We start from the raw sequence: 18,690 nt of genomic DNA, 5'->3' as shown, positions 1-18,690 counted from the left end.
CCTCATCCTTCAATGCCCCCAACTGCTCACCTCACCCCTAACCAACCGGCACCCCAGCCTCTCCCCGGGCCAGGAGGTGAAAGGTTTATCTCATGGTCCCATTTGGGGTTTTTTTTGTTTTTTTTTGTTTTTGTTTTTTGTTTTCTATTGGAAAAAGCCAGGGCTGTTTATCCTCTGCTCGCTGTACTCAGAGATTGGTTACCAGACTCTGTTCTGCCTCTCTTCCCCCACTTCCCTAGCCAAACGCTGACGCCAGTGTTCACACCCTTGTCCTAGGTGGCCTGTCCTCAGTAGGCAGCCCCGGGGAAGCCTGGGCTCCCTGCTGAGCCCTCACACAGTTCCAGCGAGGATGAGAGCCCGCACCCCTGTAAGCGTGTCCTTGGACAACGCAAAGTGACTCCACGAACGGGAAAATGTCGTTATTCAAACAACTTTGTTGGGTCAGAGGTGCACCTCGTCTTGTTCATAAGACTTCTGCGACCCTGCAGCCCCGGAGCTGGAGCGGTTTCCCCGGCAACAGTCGCTCCCACCCCTCATTGGAGTGCACACAAGGTTTTAGCTAAAGGCTGTTAAAACGTTAGAGTCCTTTACCCAAAGGTTGGCTCTCCACAATCCCCACCAAATGTAGGAAAACCAAAACTGAGCCTAAGGGTCCCTCCGCCCAGTACCAGGAACTCGCCCCGCCCCCCGCCTCAACTCCGGCCACTTGGTAACAAACACTTCCACTTCCTGAGCCTTCTTTCTTCTTGCGCCGCGGGGCGCCGCGCAGAGCACTGGGCCCCGCCCCTGAGCGTTCCCATTGGTCAGAGTTGTTCACCCGGCCCGAGCGCCCCTGTTCGTGGCTTCTGATTGGGTCTTGGTGTCCACACCCTCGGCGCGACCCCGCCCCCGGAATAAGGGGCTGGAGCAGATTCGGCATCGCTCAGACGCCGCGCGGGGTGGGGATTGGTCCACGCGCTCCAGCTCCAACTTCTAGCAGTTCGGGGCCACAGCTCGCCGCACACCTGCTTGTTCAGCCAGTGTGACGGCGCGGGGATTCCCTCCTGCGCTCCCTCCTGCCTGCCGGTCCACAGGGAGGAGAGAAGGGCTGGACCGTCCCGCCCCCAGCCCCCAACAGGACCCCACGTCGCACCACTGAGCCGGGCGAGATGAGCGCGGACGCGGCGGCCGGGGCGCCCCTACCCCGGCTCTGCTGCCTGGAGAAGGGTCCGAACGGCTACGGCTTCCACCTGCACGGGGAGAAGGGCAAGATGGGCCAGTTCATCCGGCTGGTGGAGCCCGGTTCGCCAGCCGAGAAGTCGGGGCTGCTGGCCGGAGACCGGCTGGTGGAAGTGAACGGCGAGAACGTAGAGAAAGAGACCCACCAGCAGGTGGTGAGCCGCATCCGTGCCGCGCTCAACGCAGTGCGCCTGCTGGTGGTCGACCCCGAGACGGACGAGCGACTGCAGAAGCTGGGTGTCCAGGTCCGGGAGGAGCTGCTGCGAGCCCAAGACGGGCCCGGGCAGGCCGAGCCGCCGGTCGCCACCGAAGCGCAGGGAGCTGGTAACGAAAATGAGCCGCAGGCCGCCGCGCCAGAACCGCGCGAGGTGGAGAAGAGCTGTCCCGAGCGGGTAAGTGTGGGCCGGGACCCAGCGGCGACTGGAAAGGGGTGGGAGTGGGGATCGGGAGAGACCCAGGCGCCCCTCGGACGCCCATCCCTGCGCCTGCCTTGTCTTTCTGAAACTAGATCCTCGAACGGGAGGCTGCTTCCGCCCTCCCGCCGACAGGTCAAACTGGCAGTTGCTGAATTGGGGCTGCGTCCCGCCACCCCCACGCCCCTCCCTCCCCAGACTGGGCTGGGACCCTGAGCGCCTTGCCACCTGCACTTCTTGTCCCTTGGCCTTTGGGAGTGGGGGTGAAGGAGGGCGGCTCAGGGGAGCCCAGTCCCCCTTCCTCGGTTCTGTTGGCGGTATCTGTTCGCGTTCTTCGGAACCCCCCAATCCCGCCCCACGTCGGCCACCCGACTCCCAGCCGCACCAGAGGTGCCAGCTTCCTCCACGGCCCCTGTGGGTGGTAGCTGAAGCTGGGGTGAAGCGACCGCCTACCCGATTTCAAAAAGCAAGAGGAATAACCGCCCCTTTACTGTGCCGAATCCCAGCACCAGGAGGGGAGGGGTTGCCCACAGGCTTCTCCCCGCACCTCCCCACCCCCCGACCACCCCCCCTCCACCCCGCCGGCTGGTGTGTGTATCATTAACCTCAGCCTGGCTGGACTTCATCCTCCTGAAGTACAGTGTGACTTTTAAGAGGAGACGAAGCCCCGCCGTCTCAGGGCGAAGTGTGGGGGTGGGGTGCGGGGAGGAGGTGCAGAGGCGTCTCGGAGGTGGTGGTGGCTCTGCCACCCAGGAGGATTTATGAGTCTCAGGAATGTGAGGAGTAAGCGCCAGCTTGTATCTGGGAATGGGAGGGGAGGACTTTGGAGGAAGGGAACGGGCTGGGGGGAGGGCGGGGAGAGTGGTCCGGTGTCCCGAGGCCAGCAGCACTCACCAGGGGCAGGTGGTCTTGCCCTGTCATCATCTTGTCTCACTCCAGTCCTGGGACACGAAGCAGGCTGGTTACTTTTTGCCCAAGTTTGGTGTTTCCCCAAACGATCCCAGTGTGGACCAGCTGCAGGAGGGTCAGTAGCAAAACAGGAGTGGTGATGAGAGCCTCCTGTCCCCAGGGAGTGAAGGAGCTAGGCCTTCACCACCAGCTCTCCACCTGGTGGCAGCCTGTGGCAGGAGTATCCATGGTGCCAGCAGAAGCTTCCCTGGACAGAGAAAGGGCACTGTTCAGCCTTAAGGTAGAAGGTGGAGCCGGAGAGGACCAGCTGGTTTCGTGGAAGTGAGGTCACCAGGAGCCCCGTCCAGCCAGAGCTGGGTGCTGGGAATACCAAGGCCGCCAGGCTCCCACTTCCTGCCACTGCCAAGCTGGCGTTGGCAAGGGTGGGGGAGGGGTGGGAGCATCCCTGGCAGGGGCTTGACACCACGGAGTTGGAACCCCTGACCTCTGGTCCCAGGCAGAAATCCAGTTTGAACTTTGTGCTGAGTGCATCGATTTGCCGTTCTCCCACCCCCCCCCCCTTTTTTCTGGACTTTGGCACTGGCACAAGTAACCACCTCCCCGCCCCCATCCCCCACCAAGATACTGTTATGTTCAGCTCCTCCCATTGCCCTTTCAGTTTTTCTTTTTCTTTTTTTTTTTTCTTTTTCTTTTTTTTTTTTTTTTGCTGCTGGGTGCAGGAGGGCCTGGGTGGGGAGGTGTATGATGCCAGGAACATGGAGGCTTGACCTAGCACTTTCACTCCCACCATGCCGGCTGAAAAAGCAGGGGAGCTTAACTTCCTGCTTTCTAGGTGACCACAGAATCCGATCCCCCCCCCCCATGGTCATGTGACAACTGCGTTTGTTCCTGCTTTGTTAGGCCAGGAGAAGGGAGTAGAATCCCCTCCAGCCAGTCCTGGGGACACCATCACCAGGCCTCTTGGGGTTTCAGGTCAACAGTCAAGTCACATAACTTATCTGAGCCTTGGTTGTCCCATCTGTAAAGTGGGGTGCATTGTAACACAGTGACACCCGCCTTCTCTAGAATTTTACAAATAATGGGAAGCACTCAAGCCCCAAGTGGATGCTGAATTGAGCACCTTTCTTTCTGCCCAGGCATTTGTGCGAGGACCCTTTCATCTTCCTGCATAGCCAGTGCCTCTGGTAGGAAATTCCCATGAACTCTGGTATGGTGGCCATGCAGGTGACCCACCCTTGTCATTGCAAAAAAGAAAAAAAAAAAGTTAATAGACATAGTAAGAGTTATTTTTTTCCCTAAAAGGCATCTCCTATAAAGAATTTGAGTTTTACTAAGTTAGTTTTAGCCTGAATATGTTTGCAAAGTGGGGGCTATTAGGGTATCTTCATTGGCTCTCACAAGTGAAAAAGGTATTATGTGGGACAGTGTGGCACGAAGAGTGGGTGGCAGGTGACATCTCACTGGAAAGACCAGACTGGGTCAAGAATCATACAGGGCAGAGGGCATGGGGGTGCCTGTAGTGCTGTTGGAGGAGCAGGTGGAGGGGACTTGGAGCTCTGCCCACCTGCTTTGTCGGTGACTCTCCCCACCCCCTCGGAGAGAGGCGCAGCAACGCCCCTGCCCACAGCTCCCACAGTCACAGTGGTGCCTGGCCCGGCCTGAGCCAGCTCAGCTGTACTAGCTGGGCTGCCCCGAGCCACGTATCTTAACCTTTCTAGGCCTCTGTTTCCTCTTGTGTAAGGTGGGAGCCTAACAGCTTGCACCTGGGGTTGGGATCACATGGGGCGGTCTGAAAAGCAGTCGTTCTGTGCCTGGCACTAAGTAAGTGCTCAGCGAACGTCGCTGTTGGTATTTGAGTTGACAAGTATTTCACAGTGATTGTTGCATGCCCACCCATGGGGCAGCCAGCCCTGGATCGGCCTCTGCCTGGGCAAGTGCATCTGTGTCCCAGCCTGGTGCTCAGTGAGTGCTCAGTGAGAGGCCACTGTTCTCAAATAATCAAAGGGGGTTCCACAGCCCATCCCAATACAGCAACCCAGTACATCCCGATGCTACCCTTCAGCCTGGGGACTTGTCAGTCCCCTTCTCCACAAGGCACACTCTCCGAAAACCACTCACAGCCTTGTGGAGCCTTTCCTTGACGCTGCAGACAGAATGAGCTTTCCCCACCCCCCCAAAGTTTATTTATTTTAAGAGCATGAGATTGAACCCAGGAAGGGTAGAGAGAGGGGAAGAGAAAGAATCCCAAGCAGGTTCCGCATTGCAGAGCCTGATGTGGGACTCGAACCCATGAACCGTGAGATCATGATCTGAGCCAAAATCCAGAGTGGGAGGCTTAACCGACTGAGCCCCCGGGGCACCCCCAGAATGAGCCTTTTCTTTGCTCACCTCCTCCTCCCTGTCCCGCATCTTTTATTGCTCTGAACACGCAATATTTGAATCATCTGTTCGTGACCTTGACCTCTGCTGCAGTGGTGAAGAGGGCAACAACTGTGTCTTCTTTGTGTTTATATCCCCAGCGCTGTACCTGGCACAGAGGAGGGAGGGGCTCAAATAATTTTTGAACGAATGAATGCATGATAACCACCAGGGACCTTTATCCTAATTCATGTCAGTCCAGCATACCTGGGCCCATTTGCACCTCGGGCACACCCAGAGATCAGAATTCCAGGCAGTACCTACCCACTCTTTTCTCTTGCCTGCTGGAAGCTTCCATTTTAAGACTAGAAGGCTAAAATTCTGGGCTTCTGTGTTAGCTGGCTCTGGTACCCTAATTTTCCACTGTGGCCTGCAGCCTTCAGCTTCTACTTCTGTGAAATGGGAACACCAACACCCCACCTTGCAGGGTTTGGGGGAGACTTGATGACATAAGAGGGGTGTATGTGTGTGTCTCAGTGTGTCAGTGCCCAGCTTGGGGTGGTTTCCTGCCAGACCTGACCCTGATCCCAGAGGCAGAAACGGTGCAGGCCAGGGCAGTTGGAGCATGCGACTCTTGGTCCCGGGATCGTGAGTTTGATCCCCATGTTGGGCATGGAGCCTACTTAAAAAATAAATAAAACTTAAATTAAAAAAAGAAAGAGAAAGAGAGAGGGAAAGAAAGAAAAGAAAAGAAAATGAAAAAAAAAAGAAAGGAAAGGAAAAGAAAACAGAAAAGAGAAGAGAAAGAAAAGAGAAGAGTGCAGGCACCCCCCAGGCAGCAAGGTGGGTGCGTGGGCACAATTACCTGGAAGCCTACCAACTTCTTTCCCAGGACAGGCAGGCCATTTCACACCGACCAAGTTAGAGTTTGGGAGGGCAGAACAGGGTTAGAACTGCAGGGTGTCTGGATTTTAAATAGATGGGTATGTGTGATAGTTTGTGTGTTGGTTCCTGCTCTTAAGCCACATATTTGGGGTCTCTTTCTTTCCTGGTTCTTACCAGGTTCCTGTAAAGTTAAATTCTGGAGAGAGAGAATGGGGCGCCCTTCTCTGTATGTCTAGATAGGGGCCCTTCTCTTCCTCTCCACACTTCCCACCCCATGGGGCCCTGGGGAAGTGGGGGAGCACTTAGGAGTTAGGGGAGGAAGGGGTGTAGCCAGGGTTTCATTGGTGCTGCAAGCCTTTTACAGAGAGAAGCCAGGGTTCTCCATCCCGATATTAGATATTAGGTGTTCATCTTGCTGCTCTGAGTAGCCCTGCCGGGGAAGGAGACTCAAAATTTCTAGTGTCCAGCCTCGTGCCATAAAGATATCGATGCTAATTTCATGGATTCCCCTGACAACCCTGCAAATTGGGTATTATTTTCTGCATTTTGTGAGTTGATAGTAAGTGTTCAATAAGCGGTAGGTATTGTGTCTAGCAATGCGCTGTGCATTAAACATGCCTCATGTCCTTTAATCTACACGACCGCCCCGCAAGGCCGGAATTAGCCCCCAACGGTCTACATGTGGAAACTGAAGCTTGGCCAGTTCAGCTGGCTGGCCCCAGGGCTCTCAGCTAATGAGCCTTTACCACATAGCTGGGGTGTATCTCGGAACCCACCTCTCTCTGACTCCATTGCCTACACATCCATTTGGCCATACAGTTGGGTTGACCTTGAGGGCCTGAGTGTCCTGCTGGGTGTCTCTGCCCGTCACATTCTGGGCCACATAAGAGCCATTACCATGGCATAAATTCAGGCTTGCTTGCATCAGCTACTTGCAAGGAAGGGTCCAGGTAGCTTCTGTCCCTAAGGGATGGCCTTCAGCACCATTAGGAAAATGTGTCAGCCCTGATGGAAGGCCTCCGCCCAGAAGTGGCCTCACCCTTCTTCTGCAATGGGCTGGGGCTAGGAGTCTGGCCACCAAGTCTCTACCCTACTCCCAACCCCCTGGGTCCTAAGAATCCACCTTTGCTGGCTTTGGGGCTTCCCTGTAGCACAAAGGGCCCCTTCTGAAGGCCATCCTTGACTGTTGGCCTTGGCCTTCCTTCTCCCCTGGAACAGAACAACTCACCACATAGCCCTCTGGGCAATGTTTAGTTTCCTGTGCCCTAGGAAAGGGCAGGTGGCACGGGTTTCCTAAAAATGGGATTCAAGTGCCACCGGCTCATTGTTGTCGTCCGGTATAAGGGTGCTTTATAAGGTCATGGTGCCCGATTCAAACATGGGGGCTGATTTAGAAAAGCGTTTGGGGCTGACAGCGTAATGGTTGAGAGTGAGGCCTTTAGAAATATCAGCGGGCCATTGTGGCCGCCACCTGCCGCATGTGGCTCTTAGCACTTGAGATGTGCTAGAAGTGTGAAATGCACACCAGATTTGGAAGACGTAGTACAAACAAAAGGATGTAACAATAATGCTGTTAAATATTTTTAAGTGGATTATGTTGAAATGATAACAGTTTGGGGTATATCGTGTTAAATAAGATACTTAAAGTTAATTTCTCTTGTTTGTTTTTACTTTAGTGTAATTTTAAATTACCTGCCAGCCTGACATCCTGTTTCTGTCGGGCAGTGCTGCCCCACATCTGAGTTCCGAGCCTGCCTTTTCCCCTCAGCTGGGTACTCGAGCCATTTACGTGATTTCTTTGGACCCGAGTTTCCTTCTCTGGGAAACGACGGCAATGATACCTTCCTCGCAGGACTATAATTGGGTTTGAATGAGAAAGTGCACGTAAAATCCTAGTGCAGTCCTTAGCACATAGTAAGTGCTCATGAAACGGTAGCTGCTATTTATTTCAATAGGGCCCCAAGTATACAGGCTCCCTGAGGGTCTTCGTCGGTCTTGGGACAGCCTGCAGGAGTTAAATCCAGTGGCTTCTGGGAGGAGGGTGAGGGATGAGAAGAGACGAGAATGCAGTGCCCGCGGGGCAGGCAGGCATGGGGCGGCCAGCCTGGATGGTGTCCAGCCAGGCAGCAAGCAGCCCACGTACCAGCCTGCTCCGTCCCAGCCTTGCCCAGCCCTGGGGAGACCTGAGCCAAACTCCTTTGGGTGGGTCTCTGGCCGGCACCAGGAGAAAAGAACCAGAGGGAGAAGCTGGCTCAGGGCCCCTGCGTGTTGCATTGGCGAAGCAGCCCCCGCTTGAGCATATGTTTCTCTCCAGGATCCCACCCCAGTTGGGCTCCCAAGAGGGGCCTTCCCACTGGGAAACAGGAAGGACAGGACCAGGGGCTAGAGTAGCTCCTTTTTTGCCAATGGAGGTGTCCAACATCCCTCAGTCCGTACAGACCTGGGCGGGAAAGGTCCTCTAGGGTGAACTGAAGCCATATCAGGACCGTGGGGCAGCGGGCAGTGGCAGCCAAGCCCTCTGTACCTTGGGTGAGGAGAGGATACCTTTAAGCCTAGAGCTCTGGTCTGAGCTCCTGGTCACTTCCCAACCTGCCCTAAGGACAGTGCCCCCTTGCTGCCCAGTCACATGTCACCCTCAGGCCAGGCCAGCTCTCACCATCCATCATGGCTTCCTTGAAGAGCTGGTACCAGGCCCAAGCTTGTGTGTCCAGGGTCCCGTGGAACAACTGAGCTGTCTCCCAGAGCAGTCACGGTGCCTTAATGCCCAGCATACCCTGTATCCCACCCCCACCAGAACAGCCAGGACTCCTTCCCCACCTACCCCCCACCCCCTCACCCACCCCATTGTTGGGGCTGATCTCCCTGTGTGGGGCAGCAAGCATCAATCTTATCTGTATAAACAAGAGCCCTTGGCTGGGTTGGGTTGGGGGAAGGGCAGGCTTGGGAGGTGAGGGTCACCTCTGTTGTTCCCTTAGCCACCCCGGTGGTCTTCCTGCTCTTTCAACCCATTCCTTCTGGGACCCACAGCTGGCTGGCCTTCTGGAAGCAACCTGGCTGTTTTCTATAGGGCCATCACCATGACACCGATCAGGGAGGGGCTGGGCTCACTGGGGCGTCGCCCCCAGCAGCCCTCCCCTTAGGAGCAACAGGGAGCGGCCCTGGGCCTGCTCCCCAGAGACGGGCACTGGGATTAGGGTATCGACTTTCCTCAGCTTTCCAGGTGGCTGCTGGTGGCACCTATTGAATAACGTGCCCGCAGTCCGCTCCCTGGGCTGCGTGGGTGGAGGTGACTGGGTGGCCACTCGGGCCTGGGCTGGGCTCCCTGGGAGAGAAGAGAGAATGGAGAGGATGGCCACAGGGGCCTGTGACAGGATTTGGGACAGCCTCACAACCTGAGGGTGGGAGAAGACTCCAGGAGAAGAGTCTGGAGGCACTTCTCCTGACGGGGTCTTTTCTGGCAAGCTTGTCTGGCGTTGCTCAGAAGTGAGATTCAGACCCATCCAGCCCCCCCGCCCCCCCCCCCCAGCCCATTTGCACTGCTCTTTGGCCACCGTTGCCTCTTGTTCCTTCCTCTTGCTTCCTGGTCTCCGCCAGGCTCCTCGCTGAGCAGATTCTGATTTCTGCTTCTGAGCTGTCATCGTTACTGGGAGCCCCACCTGGTACTCTGTACCCTCTTGAGGCCATGTTCCCCACGGGAAGTTGCCCGCCACGCACCAGGACCAGGATGGCCTGGACCTTCCATCTACCCTTTTCCCCAGAAGCAGAACCCAGGTCCTACTTCAGGTCTGGGGGTGCTGGGCCAGCCCTCCCCGCCAGATTCCCAGGGAGGCTGCCCCCAGGGACTCCTCATGCCAGCACCAGCCTCCACCCTGGCTGGGATGGGCTCCTTTGATGGGCTGACTCAGCAGCTGGCAGTGACACCTCCTGGAGACAGCTGGGGGAGGGGTGGACAGAATCAGGCTGGTCTCTCTGGAGGAATTGGAAGCCTCCACCCCTCCTGTGGGAAGGGGACTTGGGAAGGAGGGAGCTAGTTGGGGCCCTTAAAGGTGTCTGAGCGCTTCAGAAAACCACCTGGCGCTTCTCCCTGCTCAGCTACCCCCAGAGGGCAGTGGAGCAGGTCCCAGTGCAGGGGAAAGGGAGCAATGGGGTAACGGAGCCCCATTTCCTCTAATCCTAATAGCTTGGTACTTGGCAGAGGGGAGTGAGGTTCAAAGCAGGCCCTCCGGCTTTAATGACAGATCACCAGACACGGCGTCCAGGGAGATACGCAGAGGGATCAGGAAGGGAAGCCTCTAGCACAGAGACCCAGGCCGATTAATCGCCCTGCTGGCCAGGAGCACTTCCGGAGTGCTCCTGGCTCCCCCAGCTCAGGCTGGAGCTCTGGCCGCAAGAAGCCTTAAGACCTTGAGCACCCGGAAGGAAGGCTGTGGTTTCATCAGCGACCAGCTGCCTCCCTGCAGAGACTGCAGCCACGGTGGGAGGGCGCACCACGGGAGGGCAACCCGTGTTTACGACTGACTCCTGCAGAGGCCCGGGCTCCAACTGGGCCTCCTCCCAGTCTGCACTTGGGTCCTTCAGGACCAGCCCACAAATGGTTTAAGGAACTCTGGGTCCAAGTCAGAGACCTGATTGGAGCTCTGGCTCTTGCACCGTAAAGCCCTATGACATCAGGCAGTGGGCTTAACATGTGGAGTCTCGGTTTCTCCTTCTTAAAAATGGGGGTGACCAGCCCCAGCCAGGTTGCTAGGGAAGGCTCTTTGGAGTGAGGTGGGGAGGAGCAAGGATGTCAGAGCTGCCCCTTCCCATCCCCCCCCCCCGCCCCGTCTTGATTCTCCTCCCCACTTTCTCAGGGTGATCGTGAGCTCAGCCTGGCTGTGGAAAGCCGAGCCGAGCCTGCCTGGTGGCACTGGTCAGACCTGTTCCTGCTCACCTCGGCCTGGGGGAGGGCTGGGCTGTCAGCTTTGTGGAGGGATTAGCTGGAGGGGAGAAGAGCCTCACTAACCCCTGAACAAGATCCCCTGGGGACTGGGAGGGCTGTGGGGGTTGGGCGGAGGGGAGAGATGAATGAGGCAGGTGGTGGCAGGGGGCCTCCTGGGACTGTGCCCTGCAGTGAGGAGCCCAGGGGACCTGGAGAGCTTGGGAGAAGGGGATGCTTCACGGCCCCCGGGGAGAGGGTGCCTCCGTGCCCCCGGCCACACACACACTTTTTACGCTCACATCTTTGTCTTTGCTATTGTTCTGGGTTGAGCAGAGCCTGCTGGAGGAGAAGGGCCCAGGGCGTCTGGCCCAGATTAGGGTCCAACCATCACCTCTCCCTCCTAACTTTCTCTCCACAGCCCCCACCAACATCCTGAAACACAGGGAACCTGCCTGGGCAGTTGAAGGAAGGCAAAGTCACCCTTCAGCCACCCCCTGAGAGTGGAGGGGTGGGGAGCCCCAGATGGTAGCTGCCTCCTGGGGCTGGCAAGTTCGGGCAGGAGGCCTGTAAGCCCTCCTCTCCTTCCCTGCCCTCCCTTGCCAGCTCTACTCCCAGCCTGGGACTGGCGTTTCAGAGCAAACTGGCCCCCACCCTCACCCCCAGAATCTCTCTTCTCTGCTTCAGGGGATTATTCATTAGTGTCCCCAACGCTGAGAAAGTCTACGAGTCGAGTGCACAGGGATTTGGGAGTTGTAAAGTGTTTCTGCCTATGCTAATTATCTCACTTGGCCTCAGAGCAACCCTGGGACCCTGGGAGGCAGGTGACAAGAAGAATGGCCTATAAATGAGGAACCTAAGGCACTAAGAAGGAAATAACTTGCCCCAGGTCACATAACTACTAAGTGGGGAAGCTGGCCCCTGGGCCAGCCAGGGTCTTGACTCCCGCCATTGCTCATTGCCTGGTGGCCTGTGGGGGGGATCACCAAGAGCTAGTAGGCTGGCTGATGCAGCCCTGCCCAGCCAGGCCTGGGAGGCCGGGGAGAGGGTCCCCCAAGCCAGGCCTCAGGCTCAGGCTTCTGGTCAAGGTTTCAGTTGCTTGGGCCTTGCACACCCAGATTCCCTCCATCATGTAAATGTGTCCCTAGGCCTGCAGCTTCTGAGCTAAGCTGCTTAAGTTGGACCAAGGATGGTGAAAAACATTTTCAGCAGAGTGTCTGAGTGCTTGAGAGAAACCTGCCTGAGCTCTTTCAGTAGGTCCCCACTCTGGGCTGCAGCCACACAGGGCTCCCTTCAGCCCAGCCCTGATTTCATGGCCCCTTCCCCGTTCAGGCTCCTTGGGGACCAACAGGTTCTTTGGGGTTCTATGGCTGCCTTTGCCCTCAGCCTTGGTTCTACTGGTGGGGGGTCCCTGTCCTGTCCAGGACCTCTGGCTGTGCTTCTCCCCGGTCTGTGGTCATCTGGCTGCCTGCTTCCTTCCTTTTGGCTGGGCCATTTGGCCTGGATGGGGAAAGGCTTTACTATAAACATGCTGACCAGCTTTCAGTAAACACCTGCCCTGCCTGCCCCGCTGCAGAGATCTGGGTACAAAAGGGCCAGGGATCCCCAGTCACCTAGCCAGGCTGAACTTTTAGAGGGGAGGGAGAAAGTAGCAATCAGAATAACACTATTTACCTTAGAATGTCACAAGGGGAGGGACTTGAGCTAATGTGGTCCTGCCTCCCATTTAACAGAAAAGGCGGCTGGCTTGGACAGGCACCTGAGCCGTTTGCTACAATGCCAAATCTCTGCACAGGTCTTCTGGGGCCCAGCCCAGCATTCTCAAATTGTCGAATTGTTCTGTGGGAGCTCAGCAAACTTGCCTTATTCCCCAGTGTTTCTTTGATGGGGGGGGGGGGGGAGGGGCTATCAGGCACAGGGCAGGGAGAGTGGGACCTCCAGTGATGGAGAATGGTCATAGACCCTCCTTTATCCCCACAGCGTGAGCTTCGGCCTCGGCTCTGCACCATGAAGAAGGGTGCCAATGGCTACGGCTTCAACTTGCACAGTGATAAGTCCAAGCCAGGCCAGTTCATCCGGGCAGTGGACCCAGACTCACCTGCCGAGGCCTCGGGACTCCGGGCTCAGGACCGCATCGTGGAGGTAGTGATTCTCACCCTCTTCCCAGGCCCTTCCTGACTGCATCCCCACAGATAAGCAATTCCTGGGGGAGCCATCACCCTGTCTGCTCCTTGGTTAGTCCATGGGGCCCAGGTAGCCCACAGATGCCAGGTAGATGGAGGGAGGGAGGGAGGGAGGGAGGGAGGGAGGGAGGCAGGCAGAGAGAGGAGAAGAGTGGTAAGTGGGTAGGCAGGAGGGGAGGGAGAGAGGATGGATGGATGGATGGAAGGATGGATGGGTGGGTGGTGGTGGTGGACGATGGACGGACTTCTTTCCTGCCCCCACCTCCTCTGGGCTCTTTACCAAGAGACAGGCTCAAGATTCACCCACCCATCCATCCCAGTGGATGTAGGTGGCCACCTGCAGAGTTTCCCACTGCTGGAGGCCTCCGTGCCAGCAGGTGCAGTCAAACACTCTCGTGCAGTGCTCAGGAGGAAAGGAAATGTGAACCTTGTGCCTCGGGCAGGCCCCAGAATCTCAGTCTTAGAACCTTAGAGCTGGAAGATCAGCTCTCCCAAGACTTCTCATTTTACACGTGAGCAAACCACGGCCCAGAGAGGGAAGTCGGACACAAGTACATAGAAACGCTAGGGCCCAACCCAGGCCTCCCCTATCTTTCCTGTCCCAGCTGTGTTTGTTTAGTCTTTTCTCCATATTTTCTTTGGCTTTTCTCATGTGTCCTGCCTCCTCGTTTGACTGTCAGGTGGGAGGACCACTTGGCTTACTTTAAGACTCCACAGGCAACTGGGCAGGGGGGGCCTCAGTGTCCCCAGACTGCCACCTGGCCGAGGACAAAGAGGACCATTTGTACCTCCCTCCACCTATCCCTCCAAAACTGTGCCGCTAACCCCTGTCCCCACCCACAGGTGAACGGGGTCTGTATGGAGGGCAAGCAGCACGCAGATGTGGTATCTGCCATCAAGGCTGGTGGGGACGAGACCAAGCTGCTGGTGGTAGACAAGGAAACCGATGAGTTCTTCAAGAAATGCAAAGTGACCCCGTCTCAGGAGCATCTGAACGGTGAGCTGGGTGGGGCAGCCGGAGGCCCCCAAATCAAGGATGTTGGCCAGTGCTCTGGATTTTACTGTGTCCCAGGGGAGGGGTGGGCAGCTTCCTGCCTCAGCTCCCTCCCTCTCCTTCAGGGGGGGCCAAAGGTGGAGATTGGGAAAGGAGCCTGGTGTCAGGAGAGGAAGCGGGGATGGCAGTGGCTTTCTGAGGGTGGCATATGACAGGGTGAGGCCGGCATGAGGGATGGCGAGACGGGACAGAGGCACTCATTCCCAGGCCAAACCAGCAGCACCAGAGGGAAGCCTCAGCCCCCCATCCCCGCACCCCTCGCAGGTTCTCCAGGCAGTGCTGCCGCAAGGGAAGGGTTAACTCCAGCTCCGCTTGGTCAGATCAGAGTCCAGTGACAGGGGCCCAGTGCCTCCCCTCCCTTCTCTCAGGTTGTCTTGGAAACCCAGGCTCACTGGCTCTAGAGAGCAGTGGGTCCCTCCTTGGTCCCTGGGCCCCTGCCCTCCCCATCCCCCATATTACACTGCCAAGCCTGGCACCTCCCCCTGCCTAAGTCCAAGCCAAACCGGGCAACCCTGCCGCCCGAGGGCAGTGAGGAGTTAAGCAACCCTCACTCCCTGGTCTGGACTTTCTCCCTGGGAAAATGGCTCCTGGGGGAGTTGGGGAGGGGGGTGTAGGGTAGGTGGGACCTCTTTGAACTCTGCAGTGGGTGGGGCCTCCCTGAGGGTGTCAGGATTTTATTTGTAGGAGGGTGATCTACTCAGAGGTCCTGCCACAGACCCCTATCCCTAGGTGGAGGGGCCAGGTGGGTCCTGGGGTGGGGGTGGGGGGGCGGTCCTGGAAGCAGGGATGGGTCAGGTGGAGTCCCCCGCAGACTCTAGGCATGGGCGGTCAGGCACTGCCTCACCCTTGTTTCCCATGTTCATAGAAACCAGATAGCCCAGGTAGTTCCTTTCTTCAGTGAGGGCAAACTGAGGCCCCAAGAAGCCCCAGCCTTCCTCTTGGCAACAGGGTTTGGGGAAGACAGCTGGAATCTGGATTCCACGAGGCTCCTCCAATACCTTCCCCTGCCGCCTCTGGCATCCTTCCCCCACCTACTCCTAAGAAATCAGCCCTCAAACATTCCTTCTTCTTATCTCTCTGGCTGGGTGGGATGGGCCCTGAGAACTACTGTGAGCGCAGCCTCGAGCCAGAGAAGCTGCACTGGGAGAGGCCTGGGGGCAGGTCTCCTCCCCAGGTGTCTCTCCTGCGGTCTCCAGGCTGCCCTCCTCCTCCCAGCTGGGTGTAACTGTCCGCAAGAAGAATGCCCCCCTCCCAGCAGCTGCCTCCTGACCACATGAGACAGCCTGGCCCTCGTGGGGAAGGGGCCAGCATGGGGGGAGTGGGAGAGTGAGTGTTTCCGGGTCCCAGCAATCCCCTGCTTGGCCATCGCGGGAAGGCTGTGGGTAGCAACAGGGAGGAAATGGTGAGAATCGGGTGTGCCTGCTGTCCAGGCCAGCACGAAAGATGCACAATGACATTAAATGAAGAGTTCAGAAGAAATCCACCCAGGCTGACCAGTCCCCAGAGGTGGAACGGGGACCCCAGGCTGGTGTCTCTCCTTCTGACCCCTCCTGCCACCACCAGTTTCCCCATGGCAGGGGGAGGGCGCACTCAGGACACTGCCCTGAGCCCCCTCATCCCCTCGCCCTCACATTGGCAAGCACGAGGTGGGATTAGTTTCTCTTTCAGCCAAGGCAGGTACTAACCATAACCTGGGGTGTAGTTCCAATTCTGGTGACAGCATCACTACCTGGGAGCCATTTGAAAAATGTCGATTCCTAGGCCCATTCCAGACCCACTGAATCAGGCCCTAGTGCCAAGGCCCGGGGATCTGCTTCCCAGGTCTTAGGCAGCCAGCCTGGAATTTCATCCCCATCTAGAACATTGGTTTTCCAAATAGCTCATTACCCATCAGTGGTTCATGAGATCAACTTAGCAGAGACCAGCATACTTCTTTGAATGAAACTGAATCGAAAACATTGGAGAGCACTGACGAAGCAGAAGGGGAAATGTTGTTTCGTGAAACTTCTGTTACACGTGTGTAGTCTCTGCGTGTGTGCTGGGTCACCAGAAAGTCAGACATACTTCTAGAAGGTTGCAGTCAAGATACTTAAACACTGACGTAGGGAACAAGGTCTAATTATGGCCTAAACCCCAAAGCTCTCCCTCCTCTCCAGGCACCACTCTGTCCGCATTCCCCAGAGCTTCTGGACTCACCTCTGCTGTTTTTTCCTTCCCGTAGGTCCCCTGCCCGAGCCCTTTACCAATGGGGAGATCCGGAAGGTAAAGGCAGGCCCTCTAACACTTCTCTGGCTCTCATGCGGGGCTGCAGAAGGGTGGAAGGTGGCATGGTTGGGACAGGGACAGCTGTGTGGCTCAGGTTGAAACCCCCGTTTCCAAGCTGCTCCCTTCTGAGCTCCAAGCTATAGAACTGCCGGTGCACCCCTCAACCCCTGCCTAGCGCCAGGGCAGTCAGGAGAGAGAGAGGCCTGGCCGGGCCCCTCTGCAGCCCGCCATCCTGGTGACAAACCCCGCCTCCAACTCCCCACCGTACAGAAGAGGCCTTTCTTCCCCCCAAGAACAGAGCTTCAGTGTCTGGACGCACGCTGCCTGGGCCCTGCTGCTTCCAGTCTGGGTTGGAAGAACAAAGCCCCTCCTCCCCTCCTCCCTGGGCGGAAGGAAAGAGAAGGCAGTGGAGGCTGGGGAAGAGATGGTGGGGCCTGGTGCCAGCTGAGGCCGCAGAGGAACCCAGGCAGAGGCTGAGCACCAAGTCAGAGCCTTGGCCAAGACCTTCACTCCGAGACAGGCTGACTCAGAGTCAGACCACAGAGCTGGAGCTCTCTGCGGGGTCTACTGAAAGGTCTCCCCTCCCCAAGGGCTCCCCCCCAGGGCCCACCTGAACTTTGTGTCACCCCATCGGTGGGCCTAGAACTCTCATCAGCCTTATTCCTTCAAAGCCCTTCTTGGTTACTTTGGGGTGAAGGTTTCAAGATTCCTAGGGTCAAGTCCAAGTAAACAGGCCAGAAGGAATTCAGGGAGTATCACACGTGTTCCCGGTGCCAAGCGGAGGCTCTCTGTGCCTCACCCTCCATGAAGCCCCTCCATGGTCATTGGCCCCAAAGGCTAGTCAACCCTGAAGGCTCCTTCGGGAGGGCTGGGGAGGGGGTTCTGTGTGAGCAGTTCCGCTAATCCCACAACAGTCACTCCCACCTGGGTGGTGGAACCAGGCTGCCCTCTGATCCTTAGAGGAATGTAAAACTGTCAATCCCCGAGGGGCCCCTCCAGGCTCAGGCAGTGGGGCTTTGGGGTGGGTGTTAAAGGTTTGAGGGGAGCTTCTCTGACTGGGCACCGGTCTCCCCTGGGGGCTCCTCTCTTATTCAGGACTCCCCCACCCCATCCCTTGCCAACCCACACCCCTCCTCTCTGTTTCAGGAGAACAGCCGTGAAGTCCTGGCTGAGGTAGCCTCTGAGAGCCCCAGATCAGCCCTGGCAAGATCCACCTCCAGTGATACCAGCGAGGAGGTAGGCTGGCCGGGCGGGCGGGCAGAGGGTGGCACTGAGTTACAGGAAGCCCATTCCCAAGCCATGCTCGTTCCTGGCACGCCAGCCTGCCTTGGAGGTCACATGCTATGCCACGTTCTGTTCTTGTGACCTGGCTTCCCTGGGCACTGCCCCAAGGGAGCCGGCCACCTTGCCGAGGCTGAGGACCGGGACGCCTCGCCAGGCACTGACTCCCGGCCCTCTGCCGCCGCCCCCTCCTCTTTGCAGCTGAATTCCCAAGACAGCCCCAGGAAACAGGACTCCACAGCACCCTCGTCTACCTCTTCCTCCTCTGACCCCATCCTGGACTTCAACATCTCCCTGGCCGTGGCCAAAGAGAGGGCTCACCAGAAACGCAGCAACAAGCGGGCTCCGCAGATGGACTGGAGCAAGAAAAACGAACTCTTCAGCAACTTCTGAGTGTCCTCCTGCGGGCACCAGGGAAAGCTGGTGCGACTGGGCCAGCCCCCCTGCCCCACCCGAGCCAGCTCCCTCTCCCTCCTCCCCACTCACTCCCCTCCCTAATCTACACACAAATCAGCACCAGCGTCCCTCCTCTATCGGTGAATCTGATTTTTCTAGAGATGAATCTGATTTTTCTAGAGAACCGTGCTCTTCCCTTACCTTGGGGAAGGTGAATATGTTTCCATCCTGCCCCAGTCAGCAAGCAGACTCTGGCTTGCGTCTCCTGAGTGCTTCAGCCTACCAGGGGCGCCCTCACCACACCCCTGGGACCTCAGTGAAACCCATACCAAGCAAGGACCTGGGGACAGGCAAGAGGTCCTGTTCTTTCACGACCCCAAGTGATGAGTCAAAGGTTAATCAAGGACTGCTGATTACAGCAATGCTGTGGAATGGACAGGGGCCCGTCGTTCTCAGAGCTGCGGCTGGGGCATTTACTTTTGTTCATTTGATTTTTTTTTTTTTTTTTTTGAGTGCAGTACCACAGACAGAGTTTAGAGGGATTTTTGTTTCCTTGATTAACATGATTTTCCAGGTTGTTGCATCCAGGACATAGCAGCAACCTTAGCCTTAAACTTTGTTTTTGCTCCTACTACACGCCCCCCCCCCCCCTCACCACCGGGAGCCCCAGGCAACATGGAGAGGGTCTGGCCACCTCCTGTCCAGCCACCCCACTGTAAGGAAACTCCCATCAGAAATTCAACTGGCTTCCAAACCGCCTTGGCCTCTGTGTCTTCCTTTAGAGCCCTGGGTAGCCTCTGGCTGACGGGGTAG

At 57.2% G+C, this 18,690-nt stretch overlaps 1 protein-coding gene across 1 annotated transcript; it reads left to right on the top strand.

The window, feature by feature from the left end:
* Positions 1–896: 896 nt before the first annotated feature.
* On the top strand, positions 897–18,017 carry NHERF1 (NHERF family PDZ scaffold protein 1). The gene is made up of 6 exons (XM_049635806.1): positions 897–1,610; positions 12,679–12,840; positions 13,725–13,878; positions 16,157–16,197; positions 17,347–17,436; positions 17,683–18,017. The coding sequence occupies exons 1-6, from the start codon at positions 1,149–1,151 to the stop codon at positions 17,872–17,874; spliced, it is 1,101 nt and encodes a 366-aa protein (XP_049491763.1). The 5' UTR covers positions 897–1,148; the 3' UTR covers positions 17,875–18,017.
* Positions 18,018–18,690: the final 673 nt, after the last annotated feature.

This window comes from Panthera uncia, chromosome E1 (genome assembly GCF_023721935.1).
Source record: "Panthera uncia isolate 11264 chromosome E1, Puncia_PCG_1.0, whole genome shotgun sequence".
NCBI lineage: Eukaryota > Metazoa > Chordata > Mammalia > Carnivora > Felidae > Panthera > Panthera uncia.
The sequence above is the reverse complement of the archived record's forward strand: the minus strand, read 5'-3'. Positions and strand labels throughout refer to the sequence as shown.